The sequence below is a fragment of the Mustela putorius genome, unplaced genomic scaffold, assembly GCF_011764305.1.
Source record: "Mustela putorius furo isolate JIRA1106 unplaced genomic scaffold, ASM1176430v1.1 tig00000129_pilon_pilon_pilon, whole genome shotgun sequence".
NCBI lineage: Eukaryota > Metazoa > Chordata > Mammalia > Carnivora > Mustelidae > Mustela > Mustela putorius.
The window spans coordinates 37,967,446-37,985,519 of record NW_025421290.1 but is presented as its reverse complement, the minus strand read 5'-3'; the positions used below and the strand labels follow the sequence as shown (position 1 = coordinate 37,985,519).

Below are 18,074 nucleotides of genomic sequence, written 5' to 3'. Positions count from 1 at the left end.
ATGTCTCCCGGTAGGCAGAACCACTCCTAGTTGAGAACCAGTGGGTGAAAACGTCGCCGGCCCTTGAGTAAATTGTAGCTCTCAAACTGGTTGCCGGTTTTCAGACACAGTCCCATAAACATTATTCAGGAGCTTTTCAGCCTTCACCGTTTTGACCCCCAAGCCTTGAATTGGTATATATGCTCATCCCCTATCCTCACTCCGAACAGGTGAACGCCCCCAAAATCAAATGGCCAGCATGGCTTCTTTTCCTTGGAAAAAGGGACTCCAGCTAAGCTGGAAGTTCACTGGGAATCTCACTTGGGATGTGAAATTTTATTTTGGATCCAGAAGGATGGCAGCTGAGTGCCTCCCAATGGGCACAGCTTCCAGATAACAGAGGATAAAGAAGAGGCTGTTTAAATGATTTGGGGCTAATAATCAGGAAACCCATGTTTTAGGAGGAATGACATGACCCCACTGGGCTTGGGGATCCCACAGGCCAAAATATCCCCAATGTACAGTTACACATCACACATCTAAGCACCTCGCCACCGCACTGCCAACTGTGGGCCCCGTCTCACCCCCTCTGGACCCTTCTTGCCCCTGCTGTAGTGCCCCTGGACCCATATTCTTCTCCTACCCTTTGTTTCTGGGGCAAGGGCCAGGAGGCGAGAGCTTGTTGGCATATTTGAGTGATAACAAGGAAGTCGCTGTGGCTGGAGTGCGCTGAGTGAGGGGAGGGAGGTGGGACCAGAGACGGGCTGGTCCCCGGAATGTAACCCGGGTTCATCCCACATTGACCCTGTCCCGTGTCACCACTGTGACAGGCACTGCTGCAGAAAATCACTTACCCAAGGGGCCCAACGCTTCCTCCAGTGGGAACGTGACAGGCAGAAGACAGGCAGAGGCCAGCCAGGGATGCCTTGTACCTCCCCAGATAGAGCTGGTCCCCAGCGAGAGCTTACAGCCCCGTCTCTGTTCCAGGAATCTGAGCGGCTGGAACTCATGAACGCGGAGCTGAAGACCCAGATTGAGGAGCTGAAGCAGGAGCGACAGCAGCTCATTCTGATGCTGAACCGGCACCGCCCCACCTGCATTGTCCGGACAGACAGCGTCAAGACCCCCGAGTCCGAAGGCAACCCGCTGCTTGAGCAGCTAGAGAAGAAGTGACCATGGGTTGGGAGCAGGAGGAGGAGGACGAGGAGGACGAGGAGGAGGATTTGGGAAGAGGGGAGAGAACCAGGGCTCCCAGAGGGCCCTTCCTTGCTGCATGACAAACTTGACAACGAGGCTCAGCCCAGCCAGTGCCGGCCGGGCTTTCTTTTTTTTTTTTTTTTTTTTTTTGTGAAACTCTGATCAGCCACACAAGGGGAAGAACAGGCTGACGAAACCAGAAGGACCAAGCGCTGAGACCAAAGTAGACCCTCGGATGGAGCTGCCGTGCCTGGGGCCCCGCTCGAAGAAGGCAGGACAGAGACCCCTGGCCAGAGAGACACCCTAGCGAATGGCCTGGGGCGCCGCTCTGGCCTCTCCACTGGGTGCCTGTGGAGGGACCTCGGAGCAGCCAGGAAAAGCCATGACTTGCAAACGAAATGTGGCTGGGCATGGAACTCAGAGACCAACTGCAGCCTGCCTGCCCCCGGCCGTGCCTCCCAACCCTGCTGCGAGGCCACCAGGGTCCAGCGTGGGTCCCGCTGGGAGCAGCAGCCGGGACGCACCCTCGGCGGCCCTGCCGGAGTTTGCTGCGGGCACGAGGCGCGGGCGCCCTTCCAAAGCACATACTCACCGAATGTTTACAGACTGGCTGTCCTGGCAGGGCTTTCAACTGCACATGTTTTTTTATACTTTCTTTTTTTTTTTTTTAATATTTTTTACAAAAAAAAAAAGATTTTATACAAGCAATATATATATGGATTTCTATAATCACTCGATGTGATATAGTATAAATATGCTACGGTTTGTTTGTTACGAGCAGATATCCAGCAGTTATGGCCATTGTGTGTAACCCTAAGTACTGTAGTCGTCTCTGGGTGTTGGGGGTGGCCGGGGTGGGCGTGGGGTGCATTTCCATCCTGGTAAACCCTTCATAGTACTCAGTCCTGTATTGCTCAGTAAACGTTACTCTTACCTACTCAGCTGCCTCTTGTGGTGTCTACCTAGGGAGTGGGGTGCAAGCCACGCTCGGGGGGGCCTCCCAGTGTGTGGCATCAGGGGATGTTTGGAGCATCTGCTGTAGGCCCTTGGTTTTCACCATGGCCCTCCCGGGTAAGTGTTTATATGCCCATTTTACAGATGCAGAAGTCGAGACTCGGAAAAGTTCAAGAACTCTGCAGTACTTCCTTAGTTTCTTTCCTCTGCGAGTGTCCCAAGTGTGTGCCCTGTGTGTGCCAGCCAATCTCCAAGGAGCTGAGCAGTCACCATAAAATGACAATTATCTTGTTCTCTGCCAGTGTGGATAGTTGTTATTTACGACCTTTGTGCCAATGATTTCCTCTCTTCTATTCTCTAAAGGTAGCTGCAGAGTTTGTGTTCTGTATTCAGCTCTTCTAGAGACAAATGCTGGGATTCACGATTACTAGGTTCATTCGGCTCCTGCATGGCCACAGTCATCAGTGTTGAGCTCCTCATCCCCTCCCTGGGCCTCCCCGTGCCTTCCTGCCAGGTGGTCATAAATGAGGCCTCCACCCAGAGTTGCTGTGAGAATCAACCGTACAACCCCAAAGAAGGACAAGACCCATTAGCAATCAGATGGGCAGAAACCAGTATGTGTTGGTCAGGATACGAATTAAAGGGAACTTACAGAGGCCACTAGTGGGAAATCGGTGTGACTCCTGTGCAAAGCAATTTGGCAATTACCGGTGATGCTAACGCAAAACGCATCCTTTGACCCAGCAATTTCCCTCCTAAGTCTGTGCCCTGGAGGAACTCGAGCACAGGGGCCGAGGAACCGGACAAGCTGTCACTGAAGCTCTGTTTGTAATAGAGAAACTGGAAACAGCCTAAATACACGTGAAGAGAAGACCAGATAAACAAATTGTATTTTTATAGAATCAAATATTATTCAGCCGCTAAAAAGAATGAACCAGAGCTACAGGTGTCGGTGCGGATAAATCTCAGGAACACAGTGTTGAGCTGGAGAGGATGGCAATTTGCAAGAGGTTATACGCAGTCCACCACGTATGCAATCTTCCTGAACATGTAAACTGATGCTTTACTTTTTACGGGTACACACAGAACTGGATAGTGGAGTTACAAAAGTGAAAGACCCGCGGATCCCCTTACCCAAGAATCCAACACTGCCACTGGATGCAATCAGCAAGAGGTTCTTTATTGTTACGCAGGTACCGGCGGGTGGTCGGCAGCTCCAGCTAACCGAGCACACCCGGCTGGGGTAGTGCAGGATTTTTATAGACAGGTACAAACAAGTTTCGGGTGGGGCTGAGCTGATTGGTTGACAGTTTGAACAGGCATACTTGGCGTCAGTGAATTGGGTCAGGGGACAGCGCGCGAAAGCAGACAAAGCAATCTTACAGAAGCAGAACTGGCCGATTAGCCCACGCATGCGAATGAAAGCACTATCAGGATATTGAAGGCCTGGTTACTATCAAGCCAAGGCCACATTCCCTCTAATGAGGCACTAACATAAAGACAATTGGGAGTCTCCTGGTGGAATGTTACATTCCTGCTATCAAATGTCCTTGTTAGTGAGATTTAGGTCTTAAAAGAAATTTAACTTTATTTACTTTTCCTTCTACCTCCATCTCCTTCGGTTTTTTATGGAGGGGAGGGTGACGTTAGGGCTTGAGAAACTGAGTTATGTGTCTTTGGAAATTGAGCTATTGATAAGGCTACTTCTTTGTTGTAAATCTCAAGGACATTTGTAAACCAAGAGAGACTCCTGCCTTGCAGGACTGTGATCTCTGCAAGATAACCATTTGCTCTTCTTGTAGGGCAGTCAGGGGTGCCTGTGAAATGTCACACATGTTACCAAGGGGAGTGGGTGAAGGGGGGGGGTGCAAGGCGCCAGCTTTCGCTTTGTCCTCAGCCAGCCTCCCGCTCCTTAGAGTTGAGGGTTTAAGCAATTTTTCATTTCTTAGCAAAGCCTTAGAAGCATTATTATACAGAAGCCAGAAACAGCCGGGTTAAACACAGATTTTCGCTATTCGTTATCCTGTTATGCTGCTTGCTGACTCCCTTATCTATCGTCAGCTAGCTACAGTTTCTCAGTTAGCATAAGCTGGTCATAAAAAGAATGTTAAAACTTATAGGCTATAGTATAATTCTGACCTGGGGTCCTTCATTCCCCCCTTTTTCTTTAACATGGATATAATCTTATATCTATCTGTTTTGTTCTTCAATTGAGTCCTTTTGGGACTCTACTTGTTTAAGTAGTTGGTATTGCTGAGTCAAGACCATAGTCTGAACAACAGACAGGCGATCTTTAATGAATTGTACTAACCTGTTTAAGACACAAGGACCAAAAGTTAGAATTAATAACAGAATGATGAGAGGGCCTGTTATAGATGACAACAAAGTAGTAAGCCAAGGCGATCTGTTGAACCAGTTTTCGAACCATCCCTGCTGGGACTGAAAATCCCTTTTTCTTTGAGCAAGTCTTTCTCTGAGTATATCCATAGTTTCTCTGACTACTCCAGTTTGATCTGCATAAAAGCAACATTCTTTTTTAAGGTGGTCAGGGGTGCCTGTGCCTGTGGAATGTCACATATATTACCAAGGGGAGTGGGTGGAGAGGGAGTGCAAGGCATCAGCCCCTTCTCCATCCTCAGCCAGCCTCCTGCTTCCTCATCATTTCCCCCTGAACAATTTTGACTCTTAAATCTTTAAGGTGGTTGAAGGTGGAAGGTCTCATCTTCTGTAACTTCTTCCTGCTGAATAGGGGCGTAGAGCTGTCCCTACCTACTGGGGTCAATATTGATCAGTGGAGGAATGTATAGGGGAGTTACGAAAGGCGGAGGCAGCCGAATCCAGCGCTGACAGTGAAGGAGTGTCTTTGCGCGTGGTAAGGATCATCTGTCGTGGTGAAGTCATTGCAGCAATGGAGTCTCGGCGCCAAGTAGAGAAACACTGAACAGAGCAACATATTAAGGTTAATGAGGTGATAAAAATGAGAAGCCCGAGAAGGAGATTTGGCCATAGCCCTCCTTCAAGCCAGGAACTTAACTAATCACTAAAAGAGAGAGGGGGACCTTGTAGAGCCTTAATCTGGGCACTCATATCCTTTATTAGTCCTGTGATACTTTTGTGATAGTCTGGGATGTACACACAACATTCTGTCTTGATAATTGCACATGTGCCACCCTGGGCTGCTGTCAGGACATCTAAGGCCATCCTTAGTATAGCGATAAGGAGGGTTTTGTAACTTAGGCCCATATTTGATTTGGGAGTTATGGCTTGATAGCATCCCCTTTCCTTCCAAATAGTTCCCTGGGCATGTAGTACCAGGAAGGCATATTTGGAGTCAGTATAAATGTTAATTCTTAGGCTTTGACAATTTGGCTACTAAGACAAATCTGGATCTGATGTGACATCATTACAGTCAGGGACTGTCCCATAGTGAGCTTTGAGGCTCCTTTTATGAGGGCTGTTTTATGCTTAGCTAAAGCATCTGTTTGCAATCGCACCTCAACAGAGGTGGCCTCTAGGATAAATATGACTAAGGGATGAAACCAATAAGACGACCTCTGAGTGGTCCAACCTTAACAATATCCTGATTACAGAGGATCATTGTCAAGTGGGAGAAAACTTGTCAAGAGATAAGGAGAGTTCCCCATGCATCATCCAATCCAATCATAAAGAAAGTGGGGTCATCCATTGTCTCCACAAGTCCATAGTTAATCCTATGGAGTGCAATAGGCTGGCTTTTAGGCAATTTCATTATCCCAGCCACACATAAGGTGTTAGTTAAGTTATACAATTGTAGGGGAATCAATCCCATTTTTCAGTTGTTTAATCATGTGCCGTGGGGTCTGCGAATATCCCCACAAAACAGTAAGATCAACTAAAGAAGCTATTGTACAACTTCTCTGAAGTTTACCTCAAATTGTTTAGCTTAGGTAAACATTTAAAGACAATCAAATCTAGAATTTAACATCCATAAAGGTGTGTTACTAAAACAATTTTTTTCTCTAAAATAACCCTCATTTACAGAGATAGCCAAATCAGGACTAATTCACTTGTGAAACAAGTCCAGTTTTAACAAACTTGGCCCATTATTTACATAAGCTCAGCAAGAACAGTTGAGTGTGATCATATAGATCTTTTAGAATCTGCTTTGCTGGAACTTCTTATAAGGAATCTCTAGGTTGAACTTTTAGTAGCCTCTCCGGGCCAGAAGCCAAGCTCTGTACTTGCCATCAGGCATGCCTGCAATACCTGTTGATTTGTGCGAGTTCCTCTTCTGAGTGTCTGCACCTACCAAGGAGTGACACCCTTTACTCACCTGGTGAGGCTGCTGGGAACTCTGTAAGCAAGGTATCAGGCCAACAGTCCCAAGAGGCTTTATGGCTCCAGGTTTCATAAAGTCAACCTTAGTTTCTTAAAGCTGTCTGGTCATATCTGAGTCTTTTCAAATATGACATCCCAGTCAAAGCCTTGGTAAAATAACCAGTTCTCAATGGTGTCCTGTTAAAGGAGAACAGATTCTTATTGAATTTATGCAAATGACTGATTGCCATGGAAGAAAGAATACTTACTGAGACCTTTTGGTTTCAGAGGGTTCAGATAGAGAGAAAAGCTTGAATGCTTTGAGCACTTTTACAAATGAGCACTTATACATCTCTATAAGTTACAGATAACTTAAGAAAAAGTATCCCTAGTCTGGAAGAGCAAACATTAGAGAGAACCGGCAATGTTTAAAATCAGACAAAACATTAAGAGACACCACACTATAATCTTTTAGTTCATTTAGTCCCATGTTACTAAATCCGGTGAATGCGGCTTTAGTCAGTTTTGGAAATTCTTACCCATTTCAGTTTTAGGATTTTCAAGTATATCAAATATCTGTATTTGTCCTGAAAGTCCTTTATAGGAATCTCCTTGAAGATAAAACTCATTTTACAAGAGAATTAAAACAATTATAAATGACAAAAACTCAGAATGGATATGGTTAGAGCTAAAGAGACACAGGAGTTTACAATTTAGCTGCAAGAAAATCAGGTTACAATTTCTGTGACATATAACATTCCCATAATTACAATATCAAGCGATGATCTCTCAAAACATTAAAACTTTAGGAAATGCATAGAATCTCTAGAATAGTTATAGCATTTTCCCAAATGTAACCCAAGGTTTATCATTGGTTTAAATCTTGTCAACAATTGCTAAAACCTTAGAAAGTTTAAAAACACATGCCTAAATATAATTAGGGATGTTAAACACCTGATAAAACAAAACATAGGAACTGAATTTTTCAGGCAGGCAAAGAGAAAACCATTTACACTTTTTAACAGATCAATTAGCTAAGAAAACTTTGCCCCTTTTAAACAGAAAGAAAACCAGCTTTTTATACCAGTGTCTTTCCCTTTTTTTATTTTACTTCTAAGTGTGCAGTCTTAAGATAGGAGTTTTCTGGGTTTCCCTCCTATCATGAATGATGTCGCAGACAAGGGAGGGGGGGGATCTTTCCCCTGCTGTCCTGTTTGCATCCCTCACGGGAATTTAGGAGCGTTTTAGCTAAGGCCTGTCCGCATAAACCCCGGACCAGGCTACTCCGTGGAGTAGATGACCGTTATGCCATATGACGCCCCGCGAGACTCAAGGTGCAGCCCCCTCATACTCCGTAGCCGAAGTGGTGGAGCCATATAGACACATTCACACAGTCAGGCACTCTTCAGATTCAAACAGGTTGGATATCCTCCCCTTCTGGGCATCTCTGGCTAATGGGAGGTGATCAGTCTCCCCTCTCATTCTTTACAGATTAGAGTGAGTTTCTATGGTTACAGGCAATGGAGGATGGTAACAGGGTGTTTTCGCAGTCCCTCAAGGTTGGGCTGTTTCCTTAATCTCTCAAGGCCAAATGGCCCTTATACTTGGAAGTATAATCTATGTGGAGGCAGGTCAGGAGAGTGCTAAATCACCTTGGAGGCTGTTTTTCTTTCTTTTTTAGTCTGTCCTGACCATATCTAAAATTTCTTTTGTGAAGATTTCCGTTCACAAACCTTCTACAACTTTTCTTTGCATTCAGGTTTTGTCCTAAGCCATTTCCTTCCAAACAACCATCTCATTTAGGACAAAATTACCTTCCCTTACCTTCAACAAAATGTATTCCCATTCCTTAAATCTTTCTTACTTATCATCTACTTTCCTACAGAGTTTCCCTTATTTCCATCAGTCTTAGTTACACTAAGCAGAACCTTGTATTCTTAGAAACACCTTTAGTTATTAACCAATTGTGAACTGTTACAACAGAATTCTTCAGGTGACAAATTTATGAATCAGTTAAGTGGCAAACAAGTTTACCAACAGATTTAAATACTCTTAGTTTCTTTGCAGTAAGAAGTCAAAAGCACAAACCTACATTCAGTAATTAATGACAGCATTTTATCCTGTTTGGTTAAGACCTAGATGTCCACAATTTAATTCCATTTGTCATCCAAGCAAAACTTTAAAACTTTCAGGTTACCAAAGACTTTGAAAGCTATTTCAGCAATTACCCATTAGAACTTTGAGACAAACAATTAACCATCAGTTTAGTTATTTTTTTGCTAACAAATTTTAATAAATAACATGAGCTTATTTGACCTTCAGTAAACTTCGAAGTTTCACATTTACTGCTGATAACTTAAAAGACAGGTCTTAATTAAACCAACAAACTCAACTTAGTTCCAACTCTGATTTACGTTCCACCTGGACCCACTCCACTTTGAATGTTTACCTGAGACGTGCGTGGGAAGATCTGGAGTGGGGGTGTTCTTCTTGCTCCTTGACAGTGAAGAGAGAAGGAGCCATGGTGCATGATCTAGAGGCTAGTCATGCAGGCTGCACGCACGCTGGTGCACAGAAACAGGAGAAGGGGGAAACAGAAGAAACAAAGTGCTGCCAGGAGGCAGAGAAAGGATTCCCGGTTTTGGAGCTCCTAAGCCCCAACAGAGGAGCAGACAACATGCTTTCCCACCAGCAAGGGGGGAGGGGTAAAGCAGTCTAAGTCAGGCCAGAGAACACAGGGAAACTTCCCCGAAACAAAGAGAGTTTCGGCAGCTGCTTGGGAATATTCCTTATAGTCTCTGTCTCGAGTTAGACCAACCCCAGTTGGCTCCAGTAATAGCCATTAACACGGGAAGTGAATGAGGGAGAAACCCCATTTTAGAATCAAAGAAAACACCAAGGACAACGAGTAGAACACACAAAACAATAACAAAAAGGTCGCTGCGCGGTTTCGGTATACTACCGAAAGAATGGTTTCCACCAGCCCAGGGAGCCTCGAGATCTCCCTGCGGTGGACAGACTCCGTCCAGAGCCGAGGCACCTCTGGAACGGACAGACGGATATAACCCTCGGACAGATGAGGGGCCCCAAAAAATTGGGCCCCTCGACACCCTGGAGCGTCCCCCAGGGTTGGCAGGGGAGAAGTCCGAGCTCGTCAGCTCCTTCTCAAGCTGCCTACAGAATACAGACCAACAACGCACGCTGTTGTACAGTCCTATGCTACCGAAGCATAGGCAAAACAGAGGCCTACAAACGAGAACACGAGACTGGATACAAACAAGAACATGAGACAGGAGACAAGAATGCTGGCCAGCTTACCTCCCGGTGGGAGTCAGTTGGATCCGTGGGCAGGAGTCCGATGATCTCGGTGGGACCTCCAAATGAAAGACCCGCGGATCCCCTTACCCAAGAATCCAACACTGCCACTGGATGCAATCAGCAAGAGGTTCTTTATTGTTACGCAGGTACCGGCGGGTGGTCGGCAGCTCCAGCTAACCGAGCACACCCGGCTGGGGTAGTGCAGGATTTTTATAGACAGGTACAAACAAGTTTCGGGTGGGGCTGAGCTGATTGGTTGACAGTTTGAACAGGCATACTTGGCGTCAGTGAATTGGGTCAGGGGACAGCGCGCGAAAGCAGACAAAGCAATCTTACAGAAGCAGAACTGGCCGATTAGCCCACGCATGCGAATGAAAGCACTATCAGGATATTGAAGGCCTGGTTACTATCAAGCCAAGGCCACATTCCCTCTAATGAGGCACTAACATAAAGACAATTGGGAGTCTCCTGGTGGAATGTTACATTCCTGCTATCAAATGTCCTTGTTAGTGAGATTTAGGTCTTAAAAGAAATTTAACTTTATTTACTTTTCCTTCTACCTCCATCTCCTTCGGTTTTTTATGGAGGGGAGGGTGACGTTAGGGCTTGAGAAACTGAGTTATGTGTCTTTGGAAATTGAGCTATTGATAAGGCTACTTCTTTGTTGTAAATCTCAAGGACATTTGTAAACCAAGAGAGACTCCTGCCTTGCAGGACTGTGATCTCTGCAAGATAACCATTTGCTCTTCTTGTAGGGCAGTCAGGGGTGCCTGTGAAATGTCACACATGTTACCAAGGGGAGTGGGTGAAGGGGGGGGGGTGCAAGGCGCCAGCTTTCGCTTTGTCCTCAGCCAGCCTCCCGCTCCTTAGAGTTGAGGGTTTAAGCAATTTTTCATTTCTTAGCAAAGCCTTAGAAGCATTATTATACAGAAGCCAGAAACAGCCGGGTTAAACACAGATTTTCGCTATTCGTTATCCTGTTATGCTGCTTGCTGACTCCCTTATCTATCGTCAGCTAGCTACAGTTTCTCAGTTAGCATAAGCTGGTCATAAAAAGAATGTTAAAACTTATAGGCTATAGTATAATTCTGACCTGGGGTCCTTCAAAAGCATGCACAGGACTGCTCTAAAAATCAAATATCAAAATCAGTAATGGGGAATGCTCCTGGGGGGAGGGGAGAGAGGGGGTGGAAGGCAGCATCTGCAAGGCTAAGCACTGGGTTTCAACTGTATGAGTAAGATTTCATTTATTTTAAAAAACCGGAATCAAATATGGAATAATGTTTTAGTTTGTCAGAGGGGAGTGGTATCGTCACATTCTTCTGCATGCTAGGTATATTTCATAATAAAAGAAAACTTGCCACAGCACAAATAGGTTTTGTTTTTCCATTCCTTCCACAGCAAACTCAGGAAATAAAATACAAAATCTGAAATTACAGTGGAGTTCCAGCAAGTGCTCTTTGAATTGATGCAAATTTAATGGAATGCCTAGAGGGAGAGAGAGATAATTCAAAGGGTGTGATTTGTTGAGCTGGCCCTTGTATTCAGTAAGGCCAAGCCCAGGAGTGAAGGCACCTTGGGGAGTGTAGATCTGCTGCTTTCAGTGGGTTCTGGTCCCTGCTCTCTGCAAACTGCGCAATTAAAGACATACGTGTTTCTCCTTAAATGCTGACTTTTCATCCCAACCCGAGGTAAAATGTAATCCACCGCACCTTTAAGTTAAGGCTCAAAGCAGAGTGAGGGGGAGGCATTTTAAAGAGCTGAATGCCGTTTCCACAGGCATGTTCATTTCTTGTTGTTGCCCTAAGGAATCACCACAGATTTAGTAGCTTAAGGCAATACAAATTTTAATGTCTTAAAGTTCTGGAGATTGGAAGTCCAAAATGGGTCTCACTGGGTTAAAATTCAGGTGTCAGCTGGTCTGCGTTCCATTTGCAGGCTCTGGTTGGGGGGGGGGTCTGTTTTCTTGCCCTTCCCAGTTTATGGAGGCTGCCCACATTCCTTGGCTTGTGGCCCTCTCCCTCTCTAAAGCCAGCAGTGGCTAGGTGAGTCTCTCTCACGTCTCATCCCTCTGACACCGACTCCTCTGCCTTCCCTCTTCCATCTTTTAAGGACCGGTGTTGATTATATTGGGCCCACCTGGATAATAAGGACAATCTTATTTTAAGGTCAAGTGATTAGCAGCTTTAATTCTATATGCAACCTTAACTCCCCCTTGCCGCGTAACACAACATATTATAACATAATATATTATAACATAACATAATATATTCATGGGTTCTGTCCCCGAGAGGCCATAACTTCGCCTCCTGCAACAATAATTTAAGAGTTAGAGGTTCTTACAGCTCTCCTCCCTCCCTGGCAAGTTAGGTTGTTTTGCATCTAAGTGTTATGAGAATAGAGTCTCTATGCGGGGCGTCCCCCGTGCCTGGCACTGTGCTTGGCACAGAGCTGATGGTCAACACACAAGCACCATACACACAGACACACGAGCTCACAAATGCACTCACAGATGTATGTGATACGGTATAGACACAGGCAGATACAGCTGTGCACAACACACAGACACACAGGCAGATACACACAGTTAGTTATTCACGTCAGGTGTGACTGAGCATAAAGTAATGAGATTGACACGTCTTACTCCTGTATATTACATTTCTATAATTTTGGAATGAACTTCTTCTCCATACTAACAAATCATCTTTCTTTGGGAAGAGCTTGTTATGGTTAATGACAATGTTAATCAAGTTGGGCATACTGTTTTGGCTTAAAAAACCTAAATATGTCACTGAGTTTCTTGTTTGGTTTTTAATACTGCTCTGGGGGCAAATCCTGAAGAAACAAGTGGAGTCCTAATGCTTGGACCACCTGCAGTGAAATTAACATTGAAGCATCAGCCTCCGCAGTTCTGCGGGTTGGTCCTCGTTTGGGTGGACGATCCTGGGCACCTATTGTGCCCCATTTAAAATCCTCAAACTCTAATTCTAGTGCATGACTGGGTCTGAGCAGGTGTGGACAACCTCACACAGGTGCAAGCTGATCGTGCCCTCCCCACCCTTGCCACAGGCATGCCCTGCATTCCCACTTCCTGTCCTGGGAGACATCCCGTGATCCCCTCCACACTTACATATATGCAGCCTGGAAATTCGGGGGAGTTGGCGCCTGTAGGTCCTCCATTGACTAGCTGTGGGGAGGGACCAATAGATGAATTTTTTTCCCTTTCATCCTCCAGGTGGAGAGTGTCCAGGTGGAGATTTCTGGAATGTGTTTCCTAAGCTTCCTCAAAAGGTCTTGCAAGATTAAGCAAGTCCTGTAGAAGTGACCCGCAGAGTTGGCCCAACTCAGTAGTGCATCTTGTATTGGTTTTCTCTCCTTCCCTGTTTCACTCCTTTGTTCCCTGGGATCACTTCCCAAATAAAGAACCTGAGCCCAAGCTTTGGTCTCAGGGGGAACCCAGGTGAAAAGAGTTGGTGTCAGAAGTAGCCCTAGAAATCAGACCCTCGGGTTGGGATAGATGGAGGGATTCACTTGCCAGCCAGATGGCAGGTACAGGAAGTGGGATGGAGAGAATCGCTGACCTACAGAAGCATCACAGTTACTCGGTTGTCTCCTGTGTGGATTGCGATGTGATACAGGTGGGAAGGGAAGTGGTTATCTGCGGCACCTGTATGGTATGAGGCTAAGGTATGGAGTTTGAGCGGATTCCCTTTTGTTAACTGTGTTGGAAGTCTTGGGGGGGAAAAGATGCAAAACTTAGTTTGGCCAACCGTCAAGTCAAGACATGCACAAAACCAGAAGATATCCTCGGCAGTATTTAAGGAGATGTTTGGTTCTTCTAGTCCCAGGACACAGTGCTGAGAATCAGGCCCAGAATCTAACTCCAAAGGTGGCAGACTCATTAAAGAGAATGAGTGTCTACCCTTGAAAATGTTTCCATATCGAAGTCAGTATGCTAAAGGGAAAAAGGTAGGATCTTGAGAGCTGAAATGGGGCCGTTTGAGTAAATGTAACTCTTGAAATCCTAGAATCCCTTGAACCCTCTGGACAGGCAGAAGCAGCCCCCTGCCCCTTACCTGAGGCAGAGTGCTCTTGAAGTAGGTGCCCCGCAGCACAATGGTCATCCTCAGGACCCACCTCCGCCACACTCATGACCACCAGAGAGAGAGGACCATGTGTCAGGACAGTCCGAGTAGGAAAAATACAGTCGCTGCCCCATAAGGAAATCGCCTATTTGTTGAAGGACCTGCGAGACCTGGGTGATGTGGATTCACAGGCACAAGGGAGGCCTATGGGGATGATGGTGCCTCGAGGCTGTTGGACCAGCAGGGCCTGGACATCAGTCTGGGAAGGGGAGCACCGGGCACAGGAGCACTCAGCTGTGACTCTGGGCTCAAAGCCACGGCACTGGCACCGGGAATGTGCCCTAGTACATTGCAAGTATCGCTCCTCGAAGCTTCCTCATGCCATGAACCCACAGTATGGGAAGTGGAGATCCTGAAACAGCACTGGCAGAGACTCAACGAAGGGGTCAGAAGGTTCAGGGAGGAGGCCGTGTTCGCATGGGTTTGTTATACGAGACTGGAGTCCCATGACCTGGACCATGGTCCTCAGGAGGACCAGAGGAATGCTCACTAGTGCAATGCTGAGCTACTGGAGAGGGGCCACTAGCATCCTAGAGAAGCTCTGAACATGTCAGGGTGGACCGAAGATGCTGCCATAAAACTGGGGCTCCCTAATATCAGTAGGGATTACCGAGTTCCAGAACGGTAAAAGCCAGGAGAAGGCAATTAACCGGCATCATGGACAGCAAGGCCCTCATCCCTTTCTAGGTCTAAGTCATTTCACAGAGCCAGAACCCACTGATGGCAGGGTAGGCTGGGTCCCCTTGAGGAAGACCCTGAATTACTTAATAAAACATTCAGGAATCTTCCCAGTGGGTATCTAGACAGCGAGGAAGGTGGAATTCTCACATCTTTTGGGCACCACTGCATCCCACATCCCTGTTAAAACTCCGGGTATGAGATGACCGTGATGTTGGAATATCTGAAGGGCGAGATGCTCTCCTGGCTAGAGACTGGTTCAGTGGAGCTAGGAGGTCAAGGGTATTCGGGCCAGAGTCCGCCTGTCAAGGGGGTTCAGTGCACCCGCAGACCCTCCCCGTAGCTCTCTACCCAGAGCCTGACCGAAAGGAGGGTTTTGATAGGAGAACCTGAGCCAAAATGCTTCAAACTGCCCCCTCCATTCACCCGCGTGAATCCGAAGTGATGGGTCTGGGCCAAGAGCAGCTGCGGAGAACAGCGCCCCCATCGATCACTCCCGGGATGAAAGGAAATGGGGGCGGGCCCTATCCTATTCCCGCGGGACTCATTCGCGGCGGGGGCGGGGCGGGGGAGACCCGGTGGATTGTGCCGGGCAGCGGTGGGCTCCTGGTACTCCGAGTCACTGCTGCGTGTTGACGGGTTATCGCTGTTCCAACACACGGTCCAGCCCCTGGCGTCCGGTAAGCAGCTAATAATTGGTAGATGCTTTCTTCTTAATTCCCATCACGAAGGAGAGTCAAAAACAGCTCACTTTTACTGCAAGGAAGGCAGAAATAGCATTCGTTGTCTGGCGGGGGCGGGGAGGGGCGTGCTGTACTAACTCTCTAGCTCCCCATCGGAATATGATTTTCCAGAGTTTTGGTCTTTCTGTCCTTCCACAGAATTCAACTGCTGGCCTTATACTCAGGGCCTGATGCTAATAGGACCCGCAGAGCGGGAGGTGGCCCGCGCTCTGGATGCCCCAGTGAGGCGCGCGAGCACCAGCCCTTGGGAAAGAAGCCCTGTGAGTGATCCGACGCCTGCCGCGTGGGTGGTTTTTATTGGTCCTGTGTCCCGGCGTTCCAAAGCACCCCCTTCAAGATAAAGGACAGGTAATCGCACCTTGCACCCCAGCTGAGAAAGAGGCTCAGGGCCTAAGGAACATCTTTGGGTTTTGGAGGCAGCATAAACACCTCACTTAGGAATACTGCTCGTGGGATAGCTGGGCGGCTCAGTGGGTCAAGTGTCTGCCTTCGGCTGTGGTCAGGATACGGGAGTCCTGGGATTGCAATGCATGCATTGGGTTCCCTGCTCAGTGGGGAGCCTGCTTCTCCCTCTGCCTGCCGCTCCCCCTGCTTGTACTCTCTCTCACTCTCTGACATCTAAGTAAATAAAGTCTTTAAAAAAAAAAAGGCAATACTGCTCTGACCCCTTTTGCAGTGACTTGGAAAGCTGCCCGTCTGGAGTGGGGTTCTTTAGCAGCTCAGGCTGTGGTGCAAAGGGCTCTGCCACCATGGGACGTGTCCCTGTAGGCTCTGCCATCATATCACCTGGCACACCCAGGGGTCTGGAGGTTTCCACGGTGCATAAGATGCTGCTGTTGTGAATGTGCAACCCATGAAAAATTAAAATAAAACCTTATGTACTGTCTCCCATGGTCCCTGTGAAATCTATCCATGAGGATCAGCTTTCCTTGCCTTCCTGCAGGCCTGGAACTTTCGTGCTCCCTGTCAGGTAAGAAATGGCCCTGTGTCCTTGTAAATCTCCATTCTCCATCTGTTCATTAGAAGGTCCAGTCTAAGAGGAAAGAAAAACCTCTAAGTTTTTGTGTTCAAATCTTCTCCCCTTGCCAGCGCAGGCCAGCTTCAGTCTGATAGTCTATAGCCCAAGGGCAAACTGGGTAGATATATCCGTAGGAAGCGCTCTCCTCAGGCCCAAGAGACGGTCTACCTCCAGTTTCTTTCTGGTACAATCCAGCATGTTCTAGATGGCCTTATTGGACAGACCAACGCCAGCTACACCAGCCCACACAGGCCTTGGGATCCTCTTGGTCGTGCCCTGTCCAGAGACACTCAGGACATATGGACCTGGCCCAGAACAACCGCTACTTCAAGGGGTTCCAGGGCAGCTCCCCCTCTCTTGGCTCTAGGGACAGGAGGCACCAGCCCCTTCCTCCTGCCTGGCAGAGAAAAGGAACTCTGCACCACCATACTTCTCTCCAAAAGAATGGTTCTACAATTTTTTTTTTCATCTCTTTATATCTGGAGCCCCCTTTTTCCTTTCTTTAAAGATTCTTATTTATTTATTTGAGAGAGAGAGAGAGAGAGCATAAGTGAGGCGGGGAGCGGAGGGTGCCAGAAGGAGAAAGAAGCAGGCTCCCCCCTGCTGAGCCACGGGTGGTGGGCTGGGGGGTGGCGGGACTGGATCCCAGGACTCACCGGTGATGAGGTGATGAGGAAGCAGAAGGCAAAGCTGAGGACAGGCTGACAACCTGCAACCCCCCCCCCACCCTGTCCCCACCCTGTCCCCGTGGGATATTTGTGACATTCCTCCTGAAAGCTCCCAACTGTCTTCACGCTCCTGTTCTGCCTTGCCAGAGGGAAAAACAACCTTAACTTGACAATGGCAAGGCCTCCCTGTATCCTGGGATACATGAAAATTTAATACATGAAAATTCTTCTGAAACCTCCCTTTCCCTTACCTCTCCCAACCCCCAAGTATATAATCAGCCACCCCGTCAAATCCCAGGGTAGCCGTTCTTTCTGCCCATGGGTCCTCTCCCCAAGCTTTAACAAAATCACCTTTTTATGCACCAAAGACTCTTGGCCATCAGCTCCAGACCCCACCCTACTGAACCTCACCTATATTCCAAAACCGCATCCCTGGGATCATGACTCGAGCATAAGGCCTAACCCACTGAGCCACCCAGGTGTCCCCTTTTCATGCCCTCAAACTGGAAAAGGGTCCAATCATCCTGGAACCCATTCCTTAAAATTTATAAAGCTTGCACTTGCTAATGGGGCTTCCCATCTATTGTGCCTTGGTGTTTCAGTCAAATCTTTAATTTTAACATCCTGGGCACATTGTTTCTGGAGTTAAATCGCAGGGAGGATTTCAAAGGGTCACTGACTCACATGACTCTGCTTCTTAAAGACAGGCTGCCCCCTTGTGCAGACGCTATGGTTCACCAATGAACAGATCCTAATTTTTACTGAGTATCTACCATATACTCCCGTGAGGTGGGTGTTACAGCTTCAAGTTCCACGTTATTGATGAGGAAACTGTGACAGCACCCCGGGATTCAGTCCAAGAACCATTTCCTGAGCCAGGCTGGAAGGCAAACAGACCTGGTCCAGAATCCCTGCCTTTGAGGAGAGCAGTCCCTCAGGAGACAGAGCAACAGGTAGGGACCTCCTGTCAGGCGACCCTCAAGCTGTGCCCTTTCCTCCTGGGGGAAAAGAAAACCCCATTTTGGGTGGGCATCCACCACGGTTTGCTGACCATCTTGTCATTTTACTCCTCTAGAGT

General features: G+C 47.3%; 1 protein-coding gene across 10 annotated transcripts in view; it reads left to right on the top strand.

Moving 5' to 3' along the window:
* JDP2 (Jun dimerization protein 2) overlaps positions 1–18,074 on the top strand; it is a 73,601-nt gene that overhangs the window by 37,790 nt on the left and 17,737 nt on the right. For 7 of the 10 annotated variants that reach the window (XM_045072157.1, XM_045072158.1, XM_045072148.1 and 4 more), the window contains one exon: positions 967–2,115. In XM_045072157.1, coding sequence (XP_044928092.1) covers positions 967–1,152 — 186 coding nt within the window. In that variant the 3' untranslated portion in view covers positions 1,153–2,115. Of the gene's footprint in view, positions 1–966; positions 2,116–15,448; positions 16,197–18,074 lie in introns of those variants that run through there. The other 3 variants (XR_006604373.1, XR_006604370.1, XM_045072160.1) reach the window with 3 other exon arrangements.